Here is a 23,408-nt window from a genome sequence, read left to right as displayed (position 1 = left end):
ACAATAATAAAATACTATTTCTCAAGTGATAAAAGTTTACCAATTGTTGCCTAATAAAATGTCTTTCAGAAGGACATGTGACAAAAAGTGTAAAAATAAACAAATTTAGGAACCATAAAATATTTGTTTTAATATATATGCATATACCTGTAACACACAATACAATCTACTACCAGGTTTTCCCACTATTTTGCTGATATTAAATCTTTAGAATTAATTCTTTGTTATAGCTTTCTTATCTTCCCTGATTTGTATTTTTAGAACATCGTATTTAGTAATATTAGAAGTTTTTATTTATGATTTGATTTATTGAAATTACATACATTTGCTGACTTGTGTGCTCAATATATAGGCTTATAAGTCATTGTCAAGTAGAAAATACAGATAGAACAATTCAGAGAAAGACATCACAAAGAATACATCCAGGGTTACGGCGGGATTCGAACCCGCTACCTCCACGCTTAACAGAGCGTTTGGACCGGCGATACCGCTCGGCCATAGAAGTTTTTATGTTTAATGAAATTTACATACAAAAAGAAAGCGTTCAGGAGTCATTAACACTTCAAACTTTAATGAACGTAGAACATGTATTGTTTTTTTTTTTTACTTTGACATGGATGGAAAAAAAAGTAATTTTAAGAAAGAAAACATTATTCTGGTTTAATTTTTTTATTTGAATAACAAGGCGTTTTTAAGGACATTTATAAGGATTTGTTCGATCAACAAAATCCGGTTATTAAGGTTTGTATGCTGGTGGTAGATCTTGTGTGTGTTCTGGTTGTTCTTCCCTTGTATCATCAGGTTGTATCAGTAAAGAATTTCTTCTACGGCGACGACGGCAACATGCAAAAGGTATAATAATGAGGATTATAAATGTCATTACTGATCCAACTACTATAGCAGCAATAATACCAGGAGACATCATACCTAAAATTGAACCTCGTTTACATGTATTAGCTAACTACATTTTAAATACAGCATTCAAAAATGCTTAATCGTATGGATGGTTGACCGTATAAAGCTAAGCACAGGTGGAGATAGCTACTTCCGATTTAATTTTACACCTAAGTTTGAGAAAGCGGGCTAACTTGTAGTTACATTATAACGCGTTCTTTTCTATTTTAAACGAAACAAACAGCAAACGAATTTGAAAAACTTCGCAAACATGCTGTAATGTTACTCAAAAAATAACAAACAGTGATATTTGAGCAATCAGTGGCGTAAATAACATCCCCGCCGCGCAGGGGCGCACATGATTCATAAATGCACTGCATAGGGGATGCGCAACCTGCAGCCGCCCTCTTGATGTGTGGCCCTCGGCAGCACCTGAACGTAATGATAATAAAAAAAACTTATTATTTTTTGTGGAAAATAAAAAATTTGAATTGTGCATTTGAGTTTTAAACGCGCAAAATCTAAATCAACGTAGTTTTTCGGTGGTTATCATTACGAATTTCTCTAGTTTTAAAAATCCCAATATTTTTAATACGACAAAATTTTGGTGCGTGAATTTCAAATTATAGTAATCACCTTTGAAGCTGTTTATTTGTGTCCATTTCATAGTTAATCCAAAAGATTTTTGGATCGTGTTTTGTAAAGCTATTGTTGGATTTCCACACGTTTCTTAAAATCCCGATCCTTCTAATACGATAATGTAATGACTCGCGAATTTCCGATCTTGCAAATTGTAATCACTTTTGACGTGCCTTATTTGTGTCAATTTTATCCTAAATCCAAACTATTTCTCTTTCCTTTTTTTGGCACTATGCATTTCTACATGGTTTTGAAAATCTCGATATTTTTAATATTTAGTAATACGGCACTCTACGCGTGCATTTCAATATACTTTCTTTATTTGCGCAGATTTCATCGCAATCTAAGAGGGGTTTTTTTTTTTTTTTTTTTTTTTGAATCGTTTTTTCAACAGTTATTGCTGCGTTTTTTCACGGGGTTTCAAAAATCCTTATAATTTTTAATTCGGTGCTGTAACTACTTGCGATTTTCGAATCGGGTAGTTTAATCATCACCTTTGACGTGCATTATTTATGACGATTTCATTGCTAATCCATGTTATTTTTCTATCTTTTTTTAAATTTCGATATTTTTAATACAATATTATAACAAAACGTGAAATTTGAATGTGGATTTTTAAACTGCTTTCTTATTTTCGTAGCTTAAAAAAAAGAGATTTAAAAAGCCGTTTTAAGAATTAACACTCATAAAAATTTCTCATAATTTACTAAATATATATGTCTTAAAGTTAAAAATGTACTGAACTGAATGTTGAATCTTATTTTGAAATATAATGCGTTTGTTTTATTTTAAACCCATACAATCCCTTTAATTAAAATATTTAATTTGCATTTATGTTGCTCAATAAAATATTTATCTAGTTTTTTCTTTAATTCTAGAATTATTTTATTTTAAAATGCACTTTTGTGTTACGTGATATGTCATAAGAAAAACCCCATAATTTTTTATATTCTTATCTTTATATTTTTTTTTCTCGATAAAACTATTTTTTGACGAAAAGGAAACATTTTTATTTTGAAAAGTAACAGTTTGGTATTTTTCAGTTTTGAATGAAGTTTAATATTTAAACGAATTTAATTTTATGCAAATATATTACGAAGCTGATTGACAAAAAAGAATTAAAAGAACTAAGATGATAAAAAAAGAATTAAATATTTAAAAGAATTTAATTTCATGTAAATATATTCCAAAGTTGACTGATGAAAAGAATTGTGTTTGAAATACTGATTGATGTTTACGTAAATACTATCATAATTACCGCCAACATGTCTAAATACTTAAACATGCAGCCCTTCATTGAAAAAGGTTGTGCACCCCTATAAATTACAATAAAAATATTTTTTTTATAAAATATTTTTTAAATTTATTCAACAAATAAAAATAACTTTTAACTAAACTTCGAATATAATTATTGTAAGATAGTGAGTTATTTTCTCATATTTTTAAGATTAATTTTATTTCAATGTGGTAAGTGTATACGATGTTCCAATTTAGTACTTATTCTGAATTCCGCCTATTCCTTATTAATTAATTTTAAAATAATTTAAATTAAGAGAATTTAAATTAAAATAATTTTAATTAAAAGAATTTAAATTAAAGTAATTTAAATTAAAATATACAAATTTAAATAGATAAATTAAAATATTTAAATTAAAATAAAATAAATGATTATAAATACCCGAATGTCTCTGAATTGTAACGTTGTTTCAAAGTATAATTTTAAAAAAATTGTCTTTAGTCTAAGATACGGCGCATTTTTAAATCTTGCAGGGACGCATCTAAGTCCACGTCCGCCACTGACACAAGTAGAGCCAAATGGAGGATAACACTCAAAACATGGCAAACCTTACGTTTTAATTTTGTTGTGATATTAATTTTCTCAAATTTATTTACAGCTAACTACCGAATAGAATTCGCGGAATTTTGCGAATCTCAAGACCGTTGATTCGCGAATCAATAATTTATATTCCGACAAAATTTTCTTCGAGTTCCACTAATCTAACATTTAAATTTCGTTACTTTCGCAAAATCTAGTAAACGTGACATTTATTCCGCTTTTATCAGCACCGCAGCACGCTCCTTTTATTTTTCTTAAATTCTCATACACGCTCGATAACTACTTTTTTTACTCAGATTTGTTGCAAAGAAACGCTGTTCGGATAAATTTCGAGAACACGAGATTGAAAAAAATCCATATAAACTTCGGCTAGAATTAATGAATTACTAAGGTAAACATAAAAATATTTTTTTCCGATATTATTACGACCCGAAACATTTGAATCTCGCATTTGAGTAATCACTTTTTGAAGCCCTCGACTTGCGTTGGTTGGTTGGTTGGTTCTAATGCCACTTGCCGCACGGGCAAGCCTACTTGGTGAAACCGAGCAAATTTAAGGCAGAGCGTGCGATTCTTCTTTTTCAGTGGCGCCATCTATGGCCAAGAATTCGACTTCTGCCACATCATACGTCACACCTGTTTATAAGGCGGACCCATTCATACATCCACTCATTCATCCATAGATCGTAATTTTGACCTGAATCAGAGAACGATCGGTCTCCAATTCAGTACCCCCAGAGGTATTGATTTGTTATGGGAACATGGAGGACTTTGCGACCTGTAGCAGTAGCAACAAATAATACTGCCGCAGAAATTTATCTTATTATTATTCTCAATTTTAAAAGAACAAAATAGCTTAAGGTATTTCTAAAAATTGCAAAAATTTACAAATTTTACTGCAAATAAAAATATTTGTAGTAAATAATAATAATGAAAAGGTAGCAAAATTCCAAGAAGTGGGATAGCTAGGGTCCTGGAAATCCCCCCCCCGGAAGAACCAGTAGAGATACACGTATAGCTTGTCTACGGTAGGAACTCTCCCCGCTACAAAGTCGGTGGCCGTCTGCTGCTATGGAAACAAGAATAGTACATTTCAGGGAGGGTAGCTTATTTTCAACCTGGGGCTCACACTATAGACCTAAAAGATTCCCTTTCTCTCGCCAACCGGATGTCCTAGGCAATGATCCCACACCCCTACCTGAAATATCATACCTCGTTACCATAGTCACGGCCACGGATCCAGACGAATGGCTAGGGGAGCTCTTGTTTTAGACAAGCTACACCTCCAAATGGCACAAAATCATCAAGGTTGTTTATTTAAGTGAGACATACTGTATACAAGATAAATTTGGTTCTTGAAAATAGAGGTCACTTTGACTGTGCTGAAGTTTTGCAAAATAAGGAGGAGGAAACTTACCGCAATTAGCGTTTCCGTGGGAAAATTCATCACTTTCATCTCCGCAATTGTTATGACCATCACAGGTCAAGCCTTTCCAAATGCAACGAGAATTGGTACATTCAAACATCTTTTGTTCACAACTGTAAGAAACTAAAAATTTCTTGTCAAGTGAAACAATCTTAATCAAAACACATTTTTTTCTCCTGTCAAGTATCATAGGACATTTTTATAAAGACTTTGAAAAACGTAGAGGATAATCACGCAATTGTATTTATAGGGTGCCCTAAATTAGTTTTAAAAGTTTCATTATAGGGTATGCAGGAAATTTATATGATTTTGTCCCACAGATCACAGTATTAATTCAAAAATTATCCGCACCCTTTTTACCATATGAAAATTTCCTTCTGGACATGTAATTGTGGTTTTGACGGTGATTTTCATTCATTTTGCTGTGTTTTTCAGTTGTTTGTCTTTGATTTATTAGAGACCATAGTTAAGGGCCATTCACACTGGTTGTGCTCTGTAAAGAACCAAGATTGTACAGTAGTAACTATACTGCGCAGAACAGTAACGTACGAAAACTTGTGAAAGGCTCTCGCTAAATGTCTCTATTATTTTTCTCTTCAGCTTACTGTTGCAAATCCAGAAATTACAATATGTGGCTGCTGTTGGGACAGAGCATCGTTACGGTTCATTTTTTCTCTTTCATAATTGTATTCTTACAAAATTTTCATAACATATTTTTTGACTCAAACATTTTTATCTTATTTATAATGCGAGAAAAACTCTCCAGCTAACATCTTTCAGAAATACATAATTTGTCTTATAAGTGGTAGCTAAATTGATTCTTTCTTAGATATCGCAAAAACTTTAAGAAGATTTTAAAATAATAAAATATGTACTTACACTTTACGAAAGATGTTGCTACAAAAAATACATCCGATCGATATTCAGAGCCGCTTTCATTGGTTGTTAAAAATTTTAACTTCATTGGTTTTCCATCGGTAAAATAAGATTGAAATTCTGTCAGATCATCGCTGTATCCACAAAGCTGAACTCCTGATACCTGAAAAATCATGCGTGATGCATAAAGTTGAAGAAAATACTAAATAAAATTAAAATTTAAATAAAAAAAAACATTTTCTGTAGTTAGCTGAACATTAAAACACTGCAAAAAAGGGTTTTTCAAAATTGAGCAAAATTGAAATCTATACTTAACCCTTTAAAGGGTCATTTATTTCTAGTAACGGTAAAGCATTTTTGGAATTGAAATTGATATAAGAATAGTAATTGTTATAAGAAAAAAAACTCATTTAGCCTATAAAAAATTAATATAAATTTTAATGCCTTTTTTTTTTGGTAGTTAGTATATTTAGCACGACCTATTAGGAATTTATTGACTTTTATTTTTCGTTATTTATAAATAAATCTTATAAATGCTACCAACTTCAAAAGGAATTATGTATTTTATAGCTTTTATACGTTTTCTTAAACTAACAAATGGTTACAAATTTTATTCAAACGCACTTCAAGAAAGCTGAAGTAATTAACAAATAGAAACCTAAATTAAAAGTGGTAGAAAAGTTCACCATGGACTTTAAAAAGTGGTGGTAAGTATACTTACACCCGCCTTAGAAAGGGTTAAACTAGCTCTGAAACAATGTAAAATTAGAAAATCCTATGTACTCATTATTGAGTACAATGAGTTCTAATTATTACAGCTATTTTGTTTCATTTTCTGAAATTTTACAGGAGACAATTTAAGAAAAATATTTAAAGCAATCTTTTAGGTATTTATTTATTTTTTATTTTTAAAATATTTATACCAGTAGAAATACAAATGTATATTTTTAAAAATAATTAAGAAAGACCAAAATTACTAATGGTATTAAACTACTTCTTTCAAATGCATTAAATTGAGTTAAACATTAAGTTTAATCAACTTTAGACTATACTAGGGGACTCTTACCCCAAAAAAAATAGCTTTAAATTTGGGTCTCTAACCCCTGATCGCTTTGCTCATCAACCCGAATAATTTCTTTTCATTACGAAACAGATTATTTATTAAAAAGTTAAAATGATTCATTTACGAAAATGTTAACTTTGATATAAGTATTTAATTAATGTTTTAAGTTCGCCCAAACGCTTTTCGATTCTATTTAGGCACTTAAATTAAAAAAAAAAAGGATTATAATTCTTTAACAATTTTGATTTTTATAATAATTTAGTTCACAAAATAAGAATGCAATTTCCATTAAATTGCATACATGAAAGATTAATAAATGTGTTTTTTCGTCAGCATTTTTTGTCGGTGAGCTTTTTATTTTGAGGGCAGCTAAAATGAGTATTTACAAAAATGGACTTAGCTATTTAAGAAAATTGGGCCAGTAATTGATTCGTTTTCTTCAAAGAATAAACTAATAGATCCAAATAAACTCGTCATATGATATCGCCATTTGCATGTCTCGCAGTGGACTGATCGTTAAGACACGGTTCCCAGCAGTTCACCGAAGTCAAGCATCACTGGTTGCGGTCAGTGTGCGGGTGGGTGACCACTTGGATCAGTCTGCGTAGGGACCGAGGGTGTGCCGTATTGGTCCTCGTTAAACTGTTCTACCGTAACGTGTTCGACTTCGCGCGCAGGTCGTCGGGCTACCGAAGCGGGGGTGCCATCCCCTCTGCAGAGGATCAAAATTGTGATGGCATGTCTTCGGATCATCCTCAGAGATGTTTCCCAGATCGTCGCCAATCAGGGCTAAAGAGAATACAAGGGCTAGTTCACTCCGCTCTTAGAGCTGAAGCTACGATTTCCCTCCTCNAAATGAACAACAACGTCCATTTGCATAAAAAACTTGAAACAGTTTACAAAAATAGACACAATTCGAAGTGCGTGTTTACGAAAATGGACACAGCTCGAAATGCGCATTTAATAAAATGGATTCCATTTCAGCACTTGACATATGATATCGTTTATTTGCATAAAGCATTTGAAATACTTGAAGCACTTCACAAATATGGACACAATGAAAAATGCGTGTTTACGAACAGCACAGACACGAAAACACAGCTCGAAAGGCGTGTTTAAGAAAATGGATTAAATTTTCAAAATTGGGCCAAGATTTGATTCCGTTTTTCAAAGAAGAAACTAATGGATCCAAATAAATTCGTCATATGATATCGTCCATTTGCATGAAGCACTTGAAGCACTTTACAAAGATGGACAAAATTTAAAACGAGTGTTTGCGAAAATGGACACAGCTTAAAATGCGTGTTTAAGAAAATGAATTCCATTTCAGCATTTGATTCCCGTTTTCAAATCTCTTTTATGAGTATTATTCCTTTTTCAAAGAATAAACTAATAGATTCAAAGAAATTCGTTATGTGATACCGTCCATTTGCATAAAGCTCTTGGTACATTTTATTAAATTAGTCTTTTTTTATTGAACTTTAAAATTCAACAGTTGTTTTTATAAGATTGCTACGGATTCTATATAATTAAAATAGTGGTGGTAGATTTAAGTTGTAGGAATTTCAATTTTTAAAAATCACTTTATAGCTCAGAGTTATGAAAAGTTACAATTGTAGTATACTTAGCCATACCGACCCCGAAGTCTGGCACTTTATCCCGTAATGATTACGCTTATTAGTGTTTAAATAAGCAAGAATTATGCTTATTAGTGTTTAAATAAGCAAGAATTATCCTTATTAGTGTTTAAATAAGCAAGAACTATGCTTATTAGTGTTTAAATAAGAAAGGATTAAGCTTTTTAAGTGTTTTAATAAGCAAGATTTGCGTTTATTAGTGTTAAATAAGCTCTTTAGCCCTGCGAAATTTCTCGCTGTTAAATTTGTGTTGAGCATAGAAAAGGTGAAAAACCTTTGATTTTTAATGTATCTTAATTTTACAGGAACTGAATGTACTACAGGAAAGGAAACTTCAAAAAGTGAATGAATATTTACTTCGATAAAATTCTGGCAATCAGGTGAATAGTACGGTCTAAAGTCTAGAAGCCTCACACTTAATATCACACCATATCCTAATGGTGGCTGAATAATTATTGTACAATTTTTATTTTTTAAAAAAACGTGTTCTTTTGAAGTTCTTAATACACCAGAGGAATTGGAATTACCAGATCCTAAGTTCCACACTCCATCAGAATTGCACAAATCATCAACGAATGCTAGAAAACAAACAAAATACAGATTCAAAAAATTATTTTTTCTACAATGATTAGCAATAGAAATTTGCAGAAAATAACCTTAAATTTTTTTATGTACAGTCACTGGCCAAATTATTAGACGCACTATCAGATTCTATGCGAAATCTTAATTATCAAGTGATACTCTACAGCATTATTGTTTACACGCGGCTGAAACCGGTTTACACTTGCTTACGTTCTTGTATCAATTGGTTAACACTGTAATGCAATAAATTAAAAATAAATACAAATAGGAAGTATATAAAAAATCTAAAATCCCATAACATATATGTTTAAATATGAAAGTATTGCATATAAACTCGTGCAAAACCATGAAATTATTAAAACACTACAGCTCGTATAATAATTTGGTCAAATTATTATAATATACTAATATAATACCTGACATAATAAATATTCCATATTTATACAATATATCGTCTAATTTGACGAATTGATACACGAACATAAACAAGTGCTAACCGGTTTCAGTCACGTAAAAATAATAAAGCAGTATAGTATCACCTGATAATTAATATTTTACATAGAATCTTATAGTGCGTCTAATAATTTGATCAGACACTGTATATATACTTTGTGGCAAATTTCTTATAGATACATTACTTAATATCACATTCTCTTTCCTTTAAAAAAGTTGTCTTTCTATTTTAACTAAATATATATTTTTAAAAAAAGTAGTCTAATAAAAAATGTCGTTTATTTAAAATTTTATTTCTCGAGAACTGTTCTACCGAAGCCTTTCAAATTTTGAATTTTTTCATATGAAATTCATAGGAACTGCTTTTTTAAAACGTTATAAAAATTGTATACCTAACATTTTAATTTTTTTCGACCATTATAAAATAAAATATATATATAAAAAAATTTATAATTTTTAAATATTATTTTTTGCATGAAATTATCTTTGAATAAAATTTTTTTATAACTGTTCGAATAGCTTAAAAAATTCTCGGGCTATGACGAAATATGAAAAAAGTGAAATTAATATTAAGTGGCTCAAAATTTCCACCGCTTTCTTGGCCCAACTATTAGAACCATATTTTCCAGATTGCGGTTACCCTCTATAGTTTGAAGGTCAAGAAACCGAATCCGTCATAAAAAAGATGTGTTTATTCAGAGTAGGTGCGTTTTTGTGTCTAAATTCGTAGTTTAAAATTTCGTCAGAACTAATTAATTTGTATATTTGAGGTTGGGTACTCGTGTCTGGTACGTAAAATTTCAATCATTATATCAAAAGTTATTCAGGGTGTTCCATTTTTTTTTTAAATTTTGCGCACTGAATTTCACGTTCTTCAGTGTCCTTAAATTTTGAACATCGTCTTGTGTATCTGTAGAAGCATTTTTAGTGTAATATTCGAGTAAAAAAATCACTCTCCCCAAGCGTTATAGCTATCCAAACTCATCTCTTTTCCCAATAAAGTAAGACAAAACTGGATGTTTGCGCTACGTTTCAATGGACATCAGAATGAATAATTTGTATGAATATACATTTCATTTATCATTTTCCCATACCAGACGAGCTTTTGAGTTCTTTTTAAGAAACCAGAGTGAGTGAAATATGTATGTGAACTAAATGAATATGAACGATGACGAGTGATTATTACGTAGGATTTAATTTATAATGAGTACGGCGATTGCAATTGGCAATAATTATTTAATTGAAAGTAATATACTGATAAGAATTGCACAGAATGCAGAAAGAAGTTCAACATTTCGTTTGTTGTGGTGTAATGAATTAGAGGAACGCAATTGCGCGAATTCAGATAACACTACGATAAGGAATCCGTTTCATTGCGTATCGAAAGTGAAAATGGCAGAACCTGTACAGAAGGCATTTTGTGCTGAAAAATTTAATAAGAGTCGGTCTGTACAGACAAAATTACGTCTGCAATACAGTCAATCACCTCCACATGTATATACAGATTGCATGCGATGTTTGAACAAGAACGATGCTTGCGCAAAACGAAAAGTACCATACGATGCACAAAATAAATGTGCACTTTCGTTATTGATTTATATTTATTTATCTGCTATAAGTTAAGGCTTCACGCGTTCGCTGAAGTTGGCGCTGGGAGCCGTTCGACGCCAAATGTGCTCGGAAATGGTAAGTGTTCGCCCGCAGAACCCTCATCAACATTACCTTAACCGTGACTATAATCATTACGTAGACGAACACTAATCATGTAAACAAGAAGACACAAAAAGTATGTAAATAAATGTATGTTTATGCGTCTAAGATAACAGAATTAATAGTTGGTATTAATTAATTAGTTTATTTGAACTCTTAAAACATTAAAATTGGCATTCAGTACTTGAAAAACCAATCATTAGAACACAAGAAGTATTAAGATGAAAATGAAATATGTAGACGAAAAGAAAAGAACTATAAATTGCTGTTTTGATTAATAATTTTTAAATCTTCATACCTTTGTTATAGTGAGCTCCAATTGTCACTAATTTTAAAAGAAGGAAAAATGTTCTCAGAATAACAAACCACATTTCTAAGTTCTTTAATACCTACAACAAATCAACTTAAAATATTTTCGCTTTAAATTGCTATCTCTGATAAATATTCGAAACATTTTTCTTTTATCAAAATATTTCGTCAAATTAATAGATTATCAATCTGAATCGTTATCTGAGAATTCAAAGAGAAATGATAAGTGCTTTTTTTTTTCTTTCATTTTTAGGAAATTTTTATTTATTTAGATGAAACGGTTTAATGAAATAATATCTATAATATTGGATAAATGTTGAAAGAAAAAAGTCAGTTCAACGAGCAGGCATTGCACCTGACATACACTGCCCTGCAATATTTTGAGTTTTTGACATTTTTTGAAATTTCTCAAGAAATACTTAAATGATTATTTTATAACTTTAGAGATGTTTAGTTCATGCGATTTTTCATACTTAGCAATAAGATTTAAGGCTTTCAGAGGTTTGGGAGACCGACAATACATTACGAAAGAAAACAAGTATTTTTGAAAACGCTATGCCAGAAAGTCAATCAATTGAGCTTGTAACTTGTATCGAATACTTTAGTTGTTACTTTTAATAACTGCATTAAATTTCGTAACTCTAGAGTAAATATTTATGGAGGGAGAAATGGACATTTTTTTTATAAAAGACAGATTTTTTTAAATAAATATTCAATGGAATCAAACGGGGAGTTTTCAACTGGCTTGATTCGAACCCCTGTCCTCTTAATCCCTCATGAGTCCAGCGCGCTGCCAACCAGGCTATTCCGGCATTATATTATGCTTTGCTTTTTCTTGATGCGTTATTTCTGCGAAATATTTTTGAGCGTTACTTTTACTTTTCAATGCATTAATTATACGCGCTTAATTATGTCTTACTTATCCTTTTACACGTTATACGCATTATAATTTACGCGTTACTTTTCATTATTTCGTTTATTTTACGCATTTACTTTCATACTCGTTTTTTACTATTCTTAAACCTTACTTTTACACGTTTACATTTCCCATCCTTTGCTTTTATGTAATATATTCCTTTATGCTTAGTTTTTTTATAACACTTAAAAGACATAAATGAATGTTCAAAATGTAAAAGTAAAGCGCATTATTGACTGAAATATCGTGCACAAGAACTGGTCAGATAAGAAAATATAATGCATGTAACAAGTAAAGAGCAACGCTTAGAAATATAAAGCGTAAAGTATAATGAGGCCAAGTAATGCAGAAAAAGGTCAAGCGAAAAATATAACGCTCAAGATAAGAAAACACGTTAAAGTGATGTATAGTAAAAGTTTAAAAGTAACGCATAAGATGAGCTGACTCGTAAAAGAAAAGTAAAGGCATAAATAAATAAACGAATAATTGAACGCATAAGAAAATTTAAAAAATGAAATACAATAGTAGATTCGTAAAAGAAACTCATAAAGAAAAGTATCGCGTTAAAGTAAAACTAACGCCTAAGAAAAGGAAACTCCCAAAATTATGCATAAGAAAAGCATACGCTGAAAGTTATGCAGAAAAATAAATAAATTATTCGTAAAAATAATAAATTCGGAAAATATAACATTTAAAAGTAATGCATAGGATAAGTACCGTTCAAGAAAAATTAACTGGTAAAATATAACAACGCGGAAAAATAAAGTGTGACGCATAAAAAGTAAACGTAATGAAGCTGCGTTACTTTTCTCAGTGCGTTACATTTGCTCGTTCATTATCTTTTTCTTTCGCGCGATAATTTGCTTTATGCTTAACAATTTGATTTTGTTTATTTAATTTACTCTCTTTCTACTTTAGAATTTACTTTTCTCAATGCGTTACGTAATCCGTTACTTATACAAGTCTACCTTTCTTATGCGTAATTTACGCATTATACCTGTTATTGTTATTCGTTTTACATTTGTTACGCAAAAAATTTGTTGTACATAACTCTAAAGAGCTGTTATATTTTTCGCGTTACCTTTATGCGTTAATTACACGCGTTACATATTTCTGTGCGACTTCTCCGCATTTACTATTTAATGCGCCACTTATTACGCGTTTAAATTTAACTAGTACCTAAGTAGGTTTAAATTCATTTAACATTCATTTTTCCTCAATTGGATGGCTATTGCGCCTAATTATTTTAAGGATTCTGAACACCTTTATGACACCGGGTTCATATCTCAGTGAATTTTCCCTTCTCTTTTCTCTTCTCGTTTTAATCCTATTTTCAATAAAATCCAAATAAATCTAAATGAAACCACACAAAGAGGCTCAAAAATGGTTCAAGGATTTTTTTCCCCACCATGCTTTGAAATTGTTTTTCACAATTGGCCATTTTAAAGTTCATACCATAGTATAAAATTATAAATATCATGAATGCGCAGTACTTACCATTTAGGAATTAAACTAATCATCATACGAGTGGAAGAAAATGAAATTCTTACTCCATTAAATTAAAACAGAATAAAGTTGGATTAAAATATGTGTTTCGATGAAACTTTTTTTTTTAAATAAAAATTAACATTAAAAAAGGGCTACTCATCGTTTTATACACACTTCACATGATATACATACATATATATATATATATATATATATATTCTGAAACAAGATGATAGTTTTTGCTTAAAATTATTTTCAATCAGTTAAAACTTACACTAATCTAATTAGATTTTAAAAATAAATGGAATATTCTTGTATTTCATGTACAAAATGTCTTCGCACCTCGAAATTCAAAATTTATCCTCCCCAGATACAATCGATTCATATATGTATGGATGTTCATTTAATTTCTTTTAAAAATGAGAACTCTTGTCTAAAAAAAAATATTAATATTCATAAGCATTTTTAAATAAAAATAAAGTTTTGCTGTATGCTGTCACGCAATCTTAAACTTAATAATATGAACTTAGTAATTGATGTGCTTTAAATTATAAAGACTATAATAAGTAGAAAACTAAGATATGACCTCTGTTTGAAAAAAGATTGATAAACAAACATATTTCGACTGTTTGCCATGTACCATTTTGGAAGACTTTATTCGTGGTAATATACTCAAGTCCAAATAACAGAATTTATAGAGTCAATCTGCAGCTTAATTTTTATAAATTCCAAATTTATCTGCAACCATAATGTAGACAATTAAAAAATATTGTTGTAGAAAAAAGGCTTAATTTAAAAAGTATATAGATCAAAACTTGCATCCACATATACGGTAGATAAAAATTATATTGTTTGCAACTTCAAAAATTTTGGAAAGTAATAATTAAAAAGAAAAAAAGAGATTTTTTTGCTATTTAAAAGTTTTTTTCACAACAAAATTCCAGTTAATTAGAGAAAATTAGTTTGAATTTCAGAAAACTATTCTTTAACTCATCTATCTGCAGATTGCCAAACAAATAAATAATGAAATAAGTTTAGGAAGTTAATTTTCTTTCTTTCTTTTTTTGTTTCTGCTCTCAACAATTTTGTAGCCCTTAAAAAAATATAAACTGCAGAGCCTACTACAGTGCTGCAGAGTTTCTGAACAGGAGTTAAAGGGGAATTTCAGCTTATTTCGAAAAATAATGATGGCACTAACAAAAGGCTCAATTCAAACACACTTTTCTGTTAGGTGACTACAATGTTGACCACTAGATGGCAGCAGTACACCATGGCTCAATACTCGGCACATGATAAAAAAAGAAGTATATGCGTTATTTTAAGTCTTTTAAAAATTAATTTACGTTCTGTGAATGCTACAGAATATTTGCACGGCTTATTATGAAAGATTTTAACAAACCACAAATGTTTCTCTACAATTTTTAAATTTACTCAATAATACTAAAAAGCAACTTTTTAGAAGGCCATTTCCCAACAATTTTTTTAAACTTATTTCAGAATATAATTAAATTTACCAAACAGAAGGCAAAAATATTAACATAAAGATCATGATCTATCACATAATACGACTTTTCAAGGTTTGCCATTGTTCAGTAATAAACCCTATTATCTTACTCTAGGCTTCGAACACGTTGATTCTTAACCCCTTCTAACTAATGCAATATATTATATATTCTACTTACACATTTTGGATATTTTAAATTATTAGAGTTTTTTTTTTCGTTTTATTTATCAGATTATTTCAATCCATCTCTGTGATATAACTAGTACAACTATGAAGAGAACATATTCTTAGCAAATGTTATAACACATGCATTACGACAACTGTAAAAGTGCATGGATACACGTAAAAGTGAACAGATTTTTAAATCATACGTAGGCATACAAAAACAAAAACTTAGCCAATATAGCTGTTTCTTAAACATATTGAATTAATTCATTAGGAATTTGCTACATTCCTTCTCAGAAGCAGAAACTTTTTATAAATTAGCAACTCAGTTTAATGGTACTAATCTTTATTTCCTTATTATCTCTATTTCCATTCCTCTATTTCCGTTTCATCATCAGGAACCAGCTGAAATATTTAGAATTAGGAAAGTGTAATGGAAAAAAAAAGAAGACCAATTAAGAACATGAACACTTTCTTAAATATTTCAAGACCTCCTGTTACTAATTATTTTTATTAGCAAAATGCCATTAAAATCGGTGTGTATCAAACCAGGTTCATGTTACGATAAATTCTTGACATTAGTTGTAAAATTAAATTTATAGTAATTGTAAAAACATTTAACTTAATAAAACAGTTATTAAAAGCTGTCAAAAAGTTAAGATTACCAAAAACAAAAAGGGGCAAACCTTTTCGATATTTTGTGAGTAAATCAATTTTTATTTTGTGGATTTCGCTGAGTTTAATACGCGCCGCAGAAAGGGTTAAGAATCAAATTTTCATATTCCCTTGAAGGAAAAAAAAAAAAACCCTTTTTTTTAAATGCCGATGTATAGCACAATATATCTAAGATAAAATATTTAAAATCGAATAAAAAGCGGTACACATGAACCTTAACGCACGCGTGCTTTAAAATAGGCAATTATTTTTTTTTCTTCAAATTTCATGATTACCAATTAGAACACAAAATAACTTAAAAGAGAATAAGACGTAGCAGCTTTAACATAAAAATCTATAAACGATACAAATTTTAACATTCACTTCAATAGTTATTTCAAAAGAAATTTAATAAAAATGATTAAAAAGTTTAAAAGTCTATTTAAAAAAAAAAGTTAGTTTTGCAATAAAAAATAAGCATACAAATTCAGTGAGTTGTCCTTAGAATATTGAGCCCTTGTAATTTCATATGAAAAATTCCATTTAAAAATAGTAGTATAAACGCATTAAAAGCTTTTAAAAGCTCATTTTCTGACTAAACGTATGTTTTTTGTAAAAAGAATAGACGTCTCAATATAATACAATTTCTCCACTCTTCACCCTCTCTGTCTCCAGGGTTTCTTGATTTTTTTCTTTCCTCACACCATTATATTTCAACTTCTTACGGAAATGTACTACCAGGGGAAAAGATAAGGCCAACACCGTGGTAACGGAAAGTGTGATGGGTGGTGTGATGCATATTCTATTCCAAAAGATGCATATTCTATTTACAATGATTCAACATCATCATAGTTGACCAGACAGACCAATGTGGGCCAATGCCTTCCTCTGAAGATTTCTCCATGACGACTTCCGATTTATCTTTGATCTCCAATTCTTTTCATTATTTTCAAAAAAGTCAGACTTCAACGCAACGAGTCAGCCCATCTCAACGGCAGCCTTTCCCACTTTCTTGTTCCAGTATGTCTGAAAGGCAATATATTTTTTAATGTCTTGTCATCACTCATTCGAATGACATGGGCCATCCAATTCATTCTGCTTAATTTTATGTATATAATAATATCGGATTATTTATAAATCTAGACAGTTCGAAGTTAAATCTCCTTCTTCAGTTATTGTTTTCATTTACACTACCAAGTATACTCTGCAAAATCTTTCTCTCAAATATTGAGATACAATTTTTTTAGAATCACTTTTTTGAATGTAGAATGACTATAAAGGAAAATTTTGTTTCTGACACACCTATAAAGAAAAATGCAGGTTGCGACTCCTTGTATTGTGACGCTTATCGTCTCTTAATTCAGAATCACAATGAAACATTTAAAATAGATTTATCGTAAATTCCAAAATAATTGATTGAAAATACTGTGGAAACATCCATTAATACATAGAACCTTAACAAATCTAAATAGTCCAAGTTTGATCTCTTATGTGACCTTTCCAGAATTTGTAGCAATAGTTCTATCAAACAAAAAGTATAGTATATAAGATCAAAAAAAGGCAACAGTACCAAGAACTGAGAGGTTCACCAACATTAATGATGAAGATCAAAATCTCTCCTTGCCAATTAGTTAATTTGTTATTAATTAAAATAGTATTAATTAAAGTACTTTAATTAGTTAAAGTATTTTAGTTGAATTCAACAATATATATAAATAAAACGATCACTGCTTATAGTTAAAAAAATTCATCCGACATTTTTTTTTCCTTTTTTGGTAGGTGAAGCAAAAATAAAAAAGCAAGGTAAAAGCACTTGAAAAGCAAGGTTTTTAAAATCTTTTTATTATAATAGTGAGCATATGAATTGAATCAAACACATTTTGTTAAAAACAACAATTTTATTCAAAGCAATAAATAGAGTTTGTTCTTAATAGTTAATGACTTTCCAGCGATTTCAGAACCAGGTATTTCTTATTTTGGTCTAGATTCTAAGGCTTGTACAGTTTTCGACTTGAATAAAAGAAAAAATTCTGATAGTTTTTGGATCTGGACTTGAAGATACCCCTAGATTCCCTATCTATAAGTCTGGAAAGTTTCAAGGTTGTTCTAAGACAGACACCACGTTTTTGACTATGAAAAACTGCATCTTTGAATTTTGAAGAAACTTTGTTTTATTCTGTCCATTTTAATTTGTGCAAGCTCTAAAAGAGGCTAGGAAGAGAGATGGCATTTCTCTATCTCTTCAAGGGTTGTTTAGAAATCTTGTTTGTATTTTTTTTTTCAATTTTTTATCTGTAATTTGTTACAAGAAATACAGAACTGTTTCTAAAATAAAACATTTAGCAATTCAAATGAAACAGATGGGATTAAAAGTTAAACATAAATAATTTAGTTCTAATTAATTAAGTCAAACTAGTCAATTAATAACAAGTTACGTTGTTTTTTTATTTATTTTTTTATTATCCTCCTTTATTTATTTCGTCTTGAATCCCCTAGCTTTCACCCTGCCATTGGATAAACAAGATATCTTTCAGAATCATAATTGTAAAACTGTTGAAGACCGAGTGTCATTGTATTAAAATAGTGAATAATAATTATGGTGCTGCCATCTATTAAATTGTATCAACATCAAAGTTTTTATAATCTTATTTGCTTTGACTCGCTAATTATGAATTTGCTAAATTGTTTTTTTCCACCATATGTATATAAAACGGATTGGTAAGTCGAATAGGTGTTTCTTAAAAATTCAAAAAATACATAATAATACAAATTCAATTGTAAAAAAGGATTCAAATTCGAAAAATAACTAATTAAAAGAAATTTCGCAAAATGAACCCAACTAGGAAAACTTTGCTCAAAAAGAAATTTTAAAAGCCTTTTTATACCCTGAAAATATATTTTCCTTCCTTGTTTTCCTCTGCCATGCATGGAGCATCTGAGTAGTTGTGTAATACAAATTAACTTACTTAAAAATAAATGTAATATTTAAGTGAATGTTAAGTAAATATTTAAAAAAAAAAGAAAAAAAAAAACGAATGGGACATTGTTCAACATTTGTTAACTTATATAGGGTTGATTCATAATTACATTAACAATCTGATCCTCAGCATGGGCAGACGATAGCAGTTAGAGGTGATCATATCTCATACTAAAGGCTGGAATTTCTTTGCCGTGTAACATTGATATTTCGGTTATTTGTGCAATTGTCTTTTCAGCCTATATTTTAATAAAGTTCCTTATTGTTCCTCCGGATTACATTTTCTTTGCAAGATTGCAAGTTGTATACTTTACATGTTACTTTTACATTTTGAGGATCCTATGGTATGATTTTTATCGATTTTCAACTCTGATGTTCAAACTTGCATTCGAAAAGCCACGTCGTACCAATGACGTACCCCTAGGTTTCAGGGTACACTTTCTCACCCGCAAGAAATTTAATATCGAACATGGATGCAACGACCGCTGAAGGCAAAGAGGGCAAATAGAAAGATTCTTTTCCAAAAGAGAATTGAAACTTTGCAAGACAAAAAATTACATGCCTTATATTTACATTTAAATCAAAATTATATAATACATTTAATCAAAATGTCCTTAATTAAAATGAAATATCCCTTGAAAAAGTTTCATGGAATAAAATTAAAACTGTTATAAAATCAAGGATAAATAAAGGTTGATGCTTGCATGAAAAGATTGAAATAAATGATCAGTTTACACTAAGAATGTAACAATACCCTGATGCGTTATTTTAAGTTACGAAATCAGACCCGCATTATCTCTCTCTCAAAAAAAAAAAAAAAAAAAAAAAAAAAAAAAAAAAAAAAATTTTTTTCGTCGGATTATGATTTCTGACCCCCAAAACATAGGAGATGTGGCAGACAGCGCATTTTAAGCTCCAACGAGCGGATTTTTCTGCCGGTGCGAGTTCTAGCATTCTTTATTGGGCATGGAAAGATTGCTCACTATTGTTGTTCCTAAACATACCAAAGTTTGAGTTTTGCAAATCATTACCAAAAGCTAGTTTCCTAAATTTAATATCTCATACCCAGAAAATCAGTGCTATGTTTGCTTTATCTTATATATGTGAACAAGTGTTTTCAACTATGAACCTTAGAAAAAATCATTTCAGAAGTAGACTAGCAGACAAGCATTTAGCCTCGTTCCTTAAGATAAGCACATCTCACTTCGAACCTCAATATAAGGAACTTTTAAAAATGAAATCGCAATTTCATTCAACTCATTAAATATTTAAATTAAAACTTGTGTATTTTTTTATTATTTTAGAAGTTTTTACTCGGCCCACCAAACTTTTTTTCCCGATTTTTTGCTCTGGACCAAAAAAGTTTTCCCATCCTTGCCTTAGAGTGTCCCACACGTGTTCAATCGGATTAAAATCAGGGGACCTTACCAGCCATTCTATGAGTGCAACCTCTACTAAGCATTCGCATAGCTGTTCCTGTCCTCTGAAATGTGTTCCAAGCTCTGGAAACGATATTGTGGGCTATCCCGAGCACAACCTTCTTCCAATGATTCGACCTCTCGTAAACTTATCCAGATATCGTCTTCTGAATTGTCTGTTGGCCATATCACTCCGTCACAACAAATTCACTTCGTTTAGGCTGATATATACCGTGCAATACCATTCACATAAAAAGTCACGGATCCCAGTAGAACACCGAAGTCAAGCATGACTGACTGTGGTAAGTAAGGGGGTGGGTGTCCACTTCGATCAGCCTGTGAAGGGACCGAGGGTGAGCGAATTTTAACACACCAGTGTATTTTATGACCTTATTATTTTCACAAAATCGCAGACTGTAGGCGTTAATTCATCCTTTTCCTAATGGAACACTTGAAAAAAGTTTAAAATTGCACGAAATACATATGAAGTTATTCGTTGCAAAATTTCTATATTTTTATACATATATTTTTGCAAGAGTAAGCTAAAAGAATGATTTTCTATTTTTCAATTAATATTTATACTCGACTGAGATTTCTGTATTCAAAGAACTGACTTTATTCTTGGAGAGAAAATAGAGAAAGCATTTCTAGGTAAACCGTCGATTTTTGTAGAAAGTCACATTTGAGCCTGGGAAGCATAGGTTTGTTTTTGAGGAAGAGTTTTTGTCACTTGAAAATTATTTAATGTATCATATTATTTAAACAATGGAATTTTTGATTTTTAATAAGGCAAAATCCAAAATATGAGTGATGATTCAAAAATAATGATATATCAGTATAAATAATTTGGATAAACACTTAAACAATCAAAAAATTTGGATTGTTTTATTTTATAAAAACTGTCTTTTCAAGAAATATTTTTGAAGTAGCAATAAGGACACTCTTAATTTAAAATATTCATTAAATGTTTCTTTTTTCACCTTATTCTAAATTGGTACTTAGTGTAAAATATTGAGTTAATTTTATTTGTTTGAATTTACTTCGAATGACTGACTTGTTATCCAAAGATAATTTTATTTTCATCCTTAGGCGGTGTCATTCAAATATAATAATTTTCCATTCAGTTATTTTTAGTTTAATTAATTATACCAATTGGTTAGTAGTAGCAATTGATATTTTTTTAGTAATATGTAACAATATTATTTGTGTATTACCAATAGAATTGTTTTATATTGCGGGGCTCATACGTAAGTCATGATATTCACAAACAAATAGTATATTGGCCTAGACACTGAAACCGAAGTATAAACTCCAAAAGCTCGAAACAGTTTAAGACGTTATTTTGTTATCGGTTTTTATGAAGATTCTTTTTTATGTAAAAGAATCTTTCTTAATTTTGGGCCGACATATATGTTGTCAAAGTTTGTTGCGCCTGTGTTTATTGTGTGCTTAAGTGTTTAAAACCCACCTATTTTGGATATTTTTTACAAGAGAAAATTAATAAATTCTGGAATTACATAAAATTTATTGATTTATTATTGAAACATCAACTGTACATCTAGATATGAATATATACAAAATATTTACAAATAAACATTTATAAGTGCAAAATACAGAAAGGTACACCCTAAATATCTTTTGATCAAATGACTTTTCGCATTTCAAGATGTAGTTCTAAAAGTTCGAGGCATAAAACATACTAATTATAAAGACTGAAACAGGCCCGTTTCTTCTCTTATAAAATAATTTTGTTTTGTTTCGAAAGAAAAGTTTTATTTATTTTTAAATTCTGGAAAATAGGGTACAGACACCACAATCTGGAAAATGGGGTACAAACAACCATTACTATATACTGCGCCATACTTCTAGAACTATGTAAGTGAAAAAAGATTTGTACAAAGTTATCTTTAAGCCAAGATAATTGTATGGAAAAAATATTTTTTTTCATCTATTATTTTTATCACCTAACTTAAAATTGATTGAAAAACATTAAAGCAAACAGAAATTTACATAATTTCAAACAATATAAATTTAAATCATGTAATTTTAAATATTAAAATATAAAAATTAAAAGGAATCGGTTGAATAGTTTTTGAGCTATCAAATTTCGAAAAAATCGTATTTTTAAATTGATATCTCTCGAAAATATTTCGTCCAATTCTGATCAAAATTTGAATGCTGACCTTAAAAAGGATGCAGTTTAAAAATGACGTAAAGAATTTGTTTACGACTCGAAACATTTTCTATCATTATTAAATTAAATAATGATAATGGAATTACTCTCGAATAAGCGAGTGTTATCAGAATATTTGTTTCATTATTCTCTAACGCGTTGTCGCACACTCGGCGATCAATTTTTTTTTCAATTGCTTATCATGAAATTGAGCGTCAATCGTATAAGGGAAAATTATCACAGTTTTTTCATGAAAACGGCCTTCATTAGGACAAAAAATGATTTGGCATGTTACATCTTTATTTTTGAATAAATAAATCTTAGTACACTAATGATGTTTTTAATAATTAAAATACGCAGGGTGTCACAAATACTTTCATGACCAAATTTGATAATTTTCAAGCAAACTAATTTAGCTAAAAGGATTCTGATATTAGATAATGGGTATTTAAAAAAAAAGATATTTTCGTTTGAGACACTTTAAGGCCTACCTAACGCCAAATTTCGGGGTTTTGTTTCTGATTAAACTGATGAGATCATATTGTTCTGACCATGCTTTGAAGGTTCTCTAAATTTCTGACTGGTTTATAACTTATTTGCGAAGAATAATTGCTTGGTAGATTAAGCACGGGACATTTTCATGGGTATTAATTACTCAAGAAAAATAACATATGGTGGTCATATCAA

General features: G+C 30.0%; 1 protein-coding gene across 1 annotated transcript; it reads right to left on the bottom strand.

Annotated features, from left to right (window-relative positions):
- Positions 1–300: 300 nt before the first annotated feature.
- On the bottom strand, positions 301–11,628 carry LOC107453381 (uncharacterized). Its single transcript, XM_016070201.3, has 5 exons — positions 11,416–11,628; positions 8,730–8,950; positions 5,676–5,835; positions 4,788–4,919; positions 301–927 (listed from the first exon to the last, which is right to left on the bottom strand). The coding sequence occupies exons 1-5, from the start codon at positions 11,486–11,488 to the stop codon at positions 737–739; spliced, it is 777 nt and encodes a 258-aa protein (XP_015925687.2). The 5' UTR covers positions 11,489–11,628; the 3' UTR covers positions 301–736.
- Between the last annotated feature and the right edge of the window lie 11,780 nt (positions 11,629–23,408).

The sequence above is a fragment of the Parasteatoda tepidariorum genome, chromosome X2 (assembly GCF_043381705.1).
Source record: "Parasteatoda tepidariorum isolate YZ-2023 chromosome X2, CAS_Ptep_4.0, whole genome shotgun sequence".
NCBI lineage: Eukaryota > Metazoa > Arthropoda > Arachnida > Araneae > Theridiidae > Parasteatoda > Parasteatoda tepidariorum.
The sequence above is the reverse complement of the archived record's forward strand: the minus strand, read 5'-3'. Positions and strand labels throughout refer to the sequence as shown.

Excerpts from the sequence above, each read along its gene's own strand:
- LOC107453381 (XM_016070201.3), bottom strand. The coding sequence starts at position 11,488 with ATGTGGTTTGTTATTCTGAGAACATTTTTCCTTCTTTTAAAATTAGTG. Across the intron at positions 8,951-11,415 it reads TGGAGCTCACTATAACAAAG|CATTCGTTGATGATTTGTGC; the intron begins GTATGAAGATTT and ends TTTGTTTTCTAG. Across the intron at positions 5,836-8,729 it reads ATTGCCAGAATTTTATCGAA|GTATCAGGAGTTCAGCTTTG; the intron begins GTAAATATTCAT and ends ATGATTTTTCAG.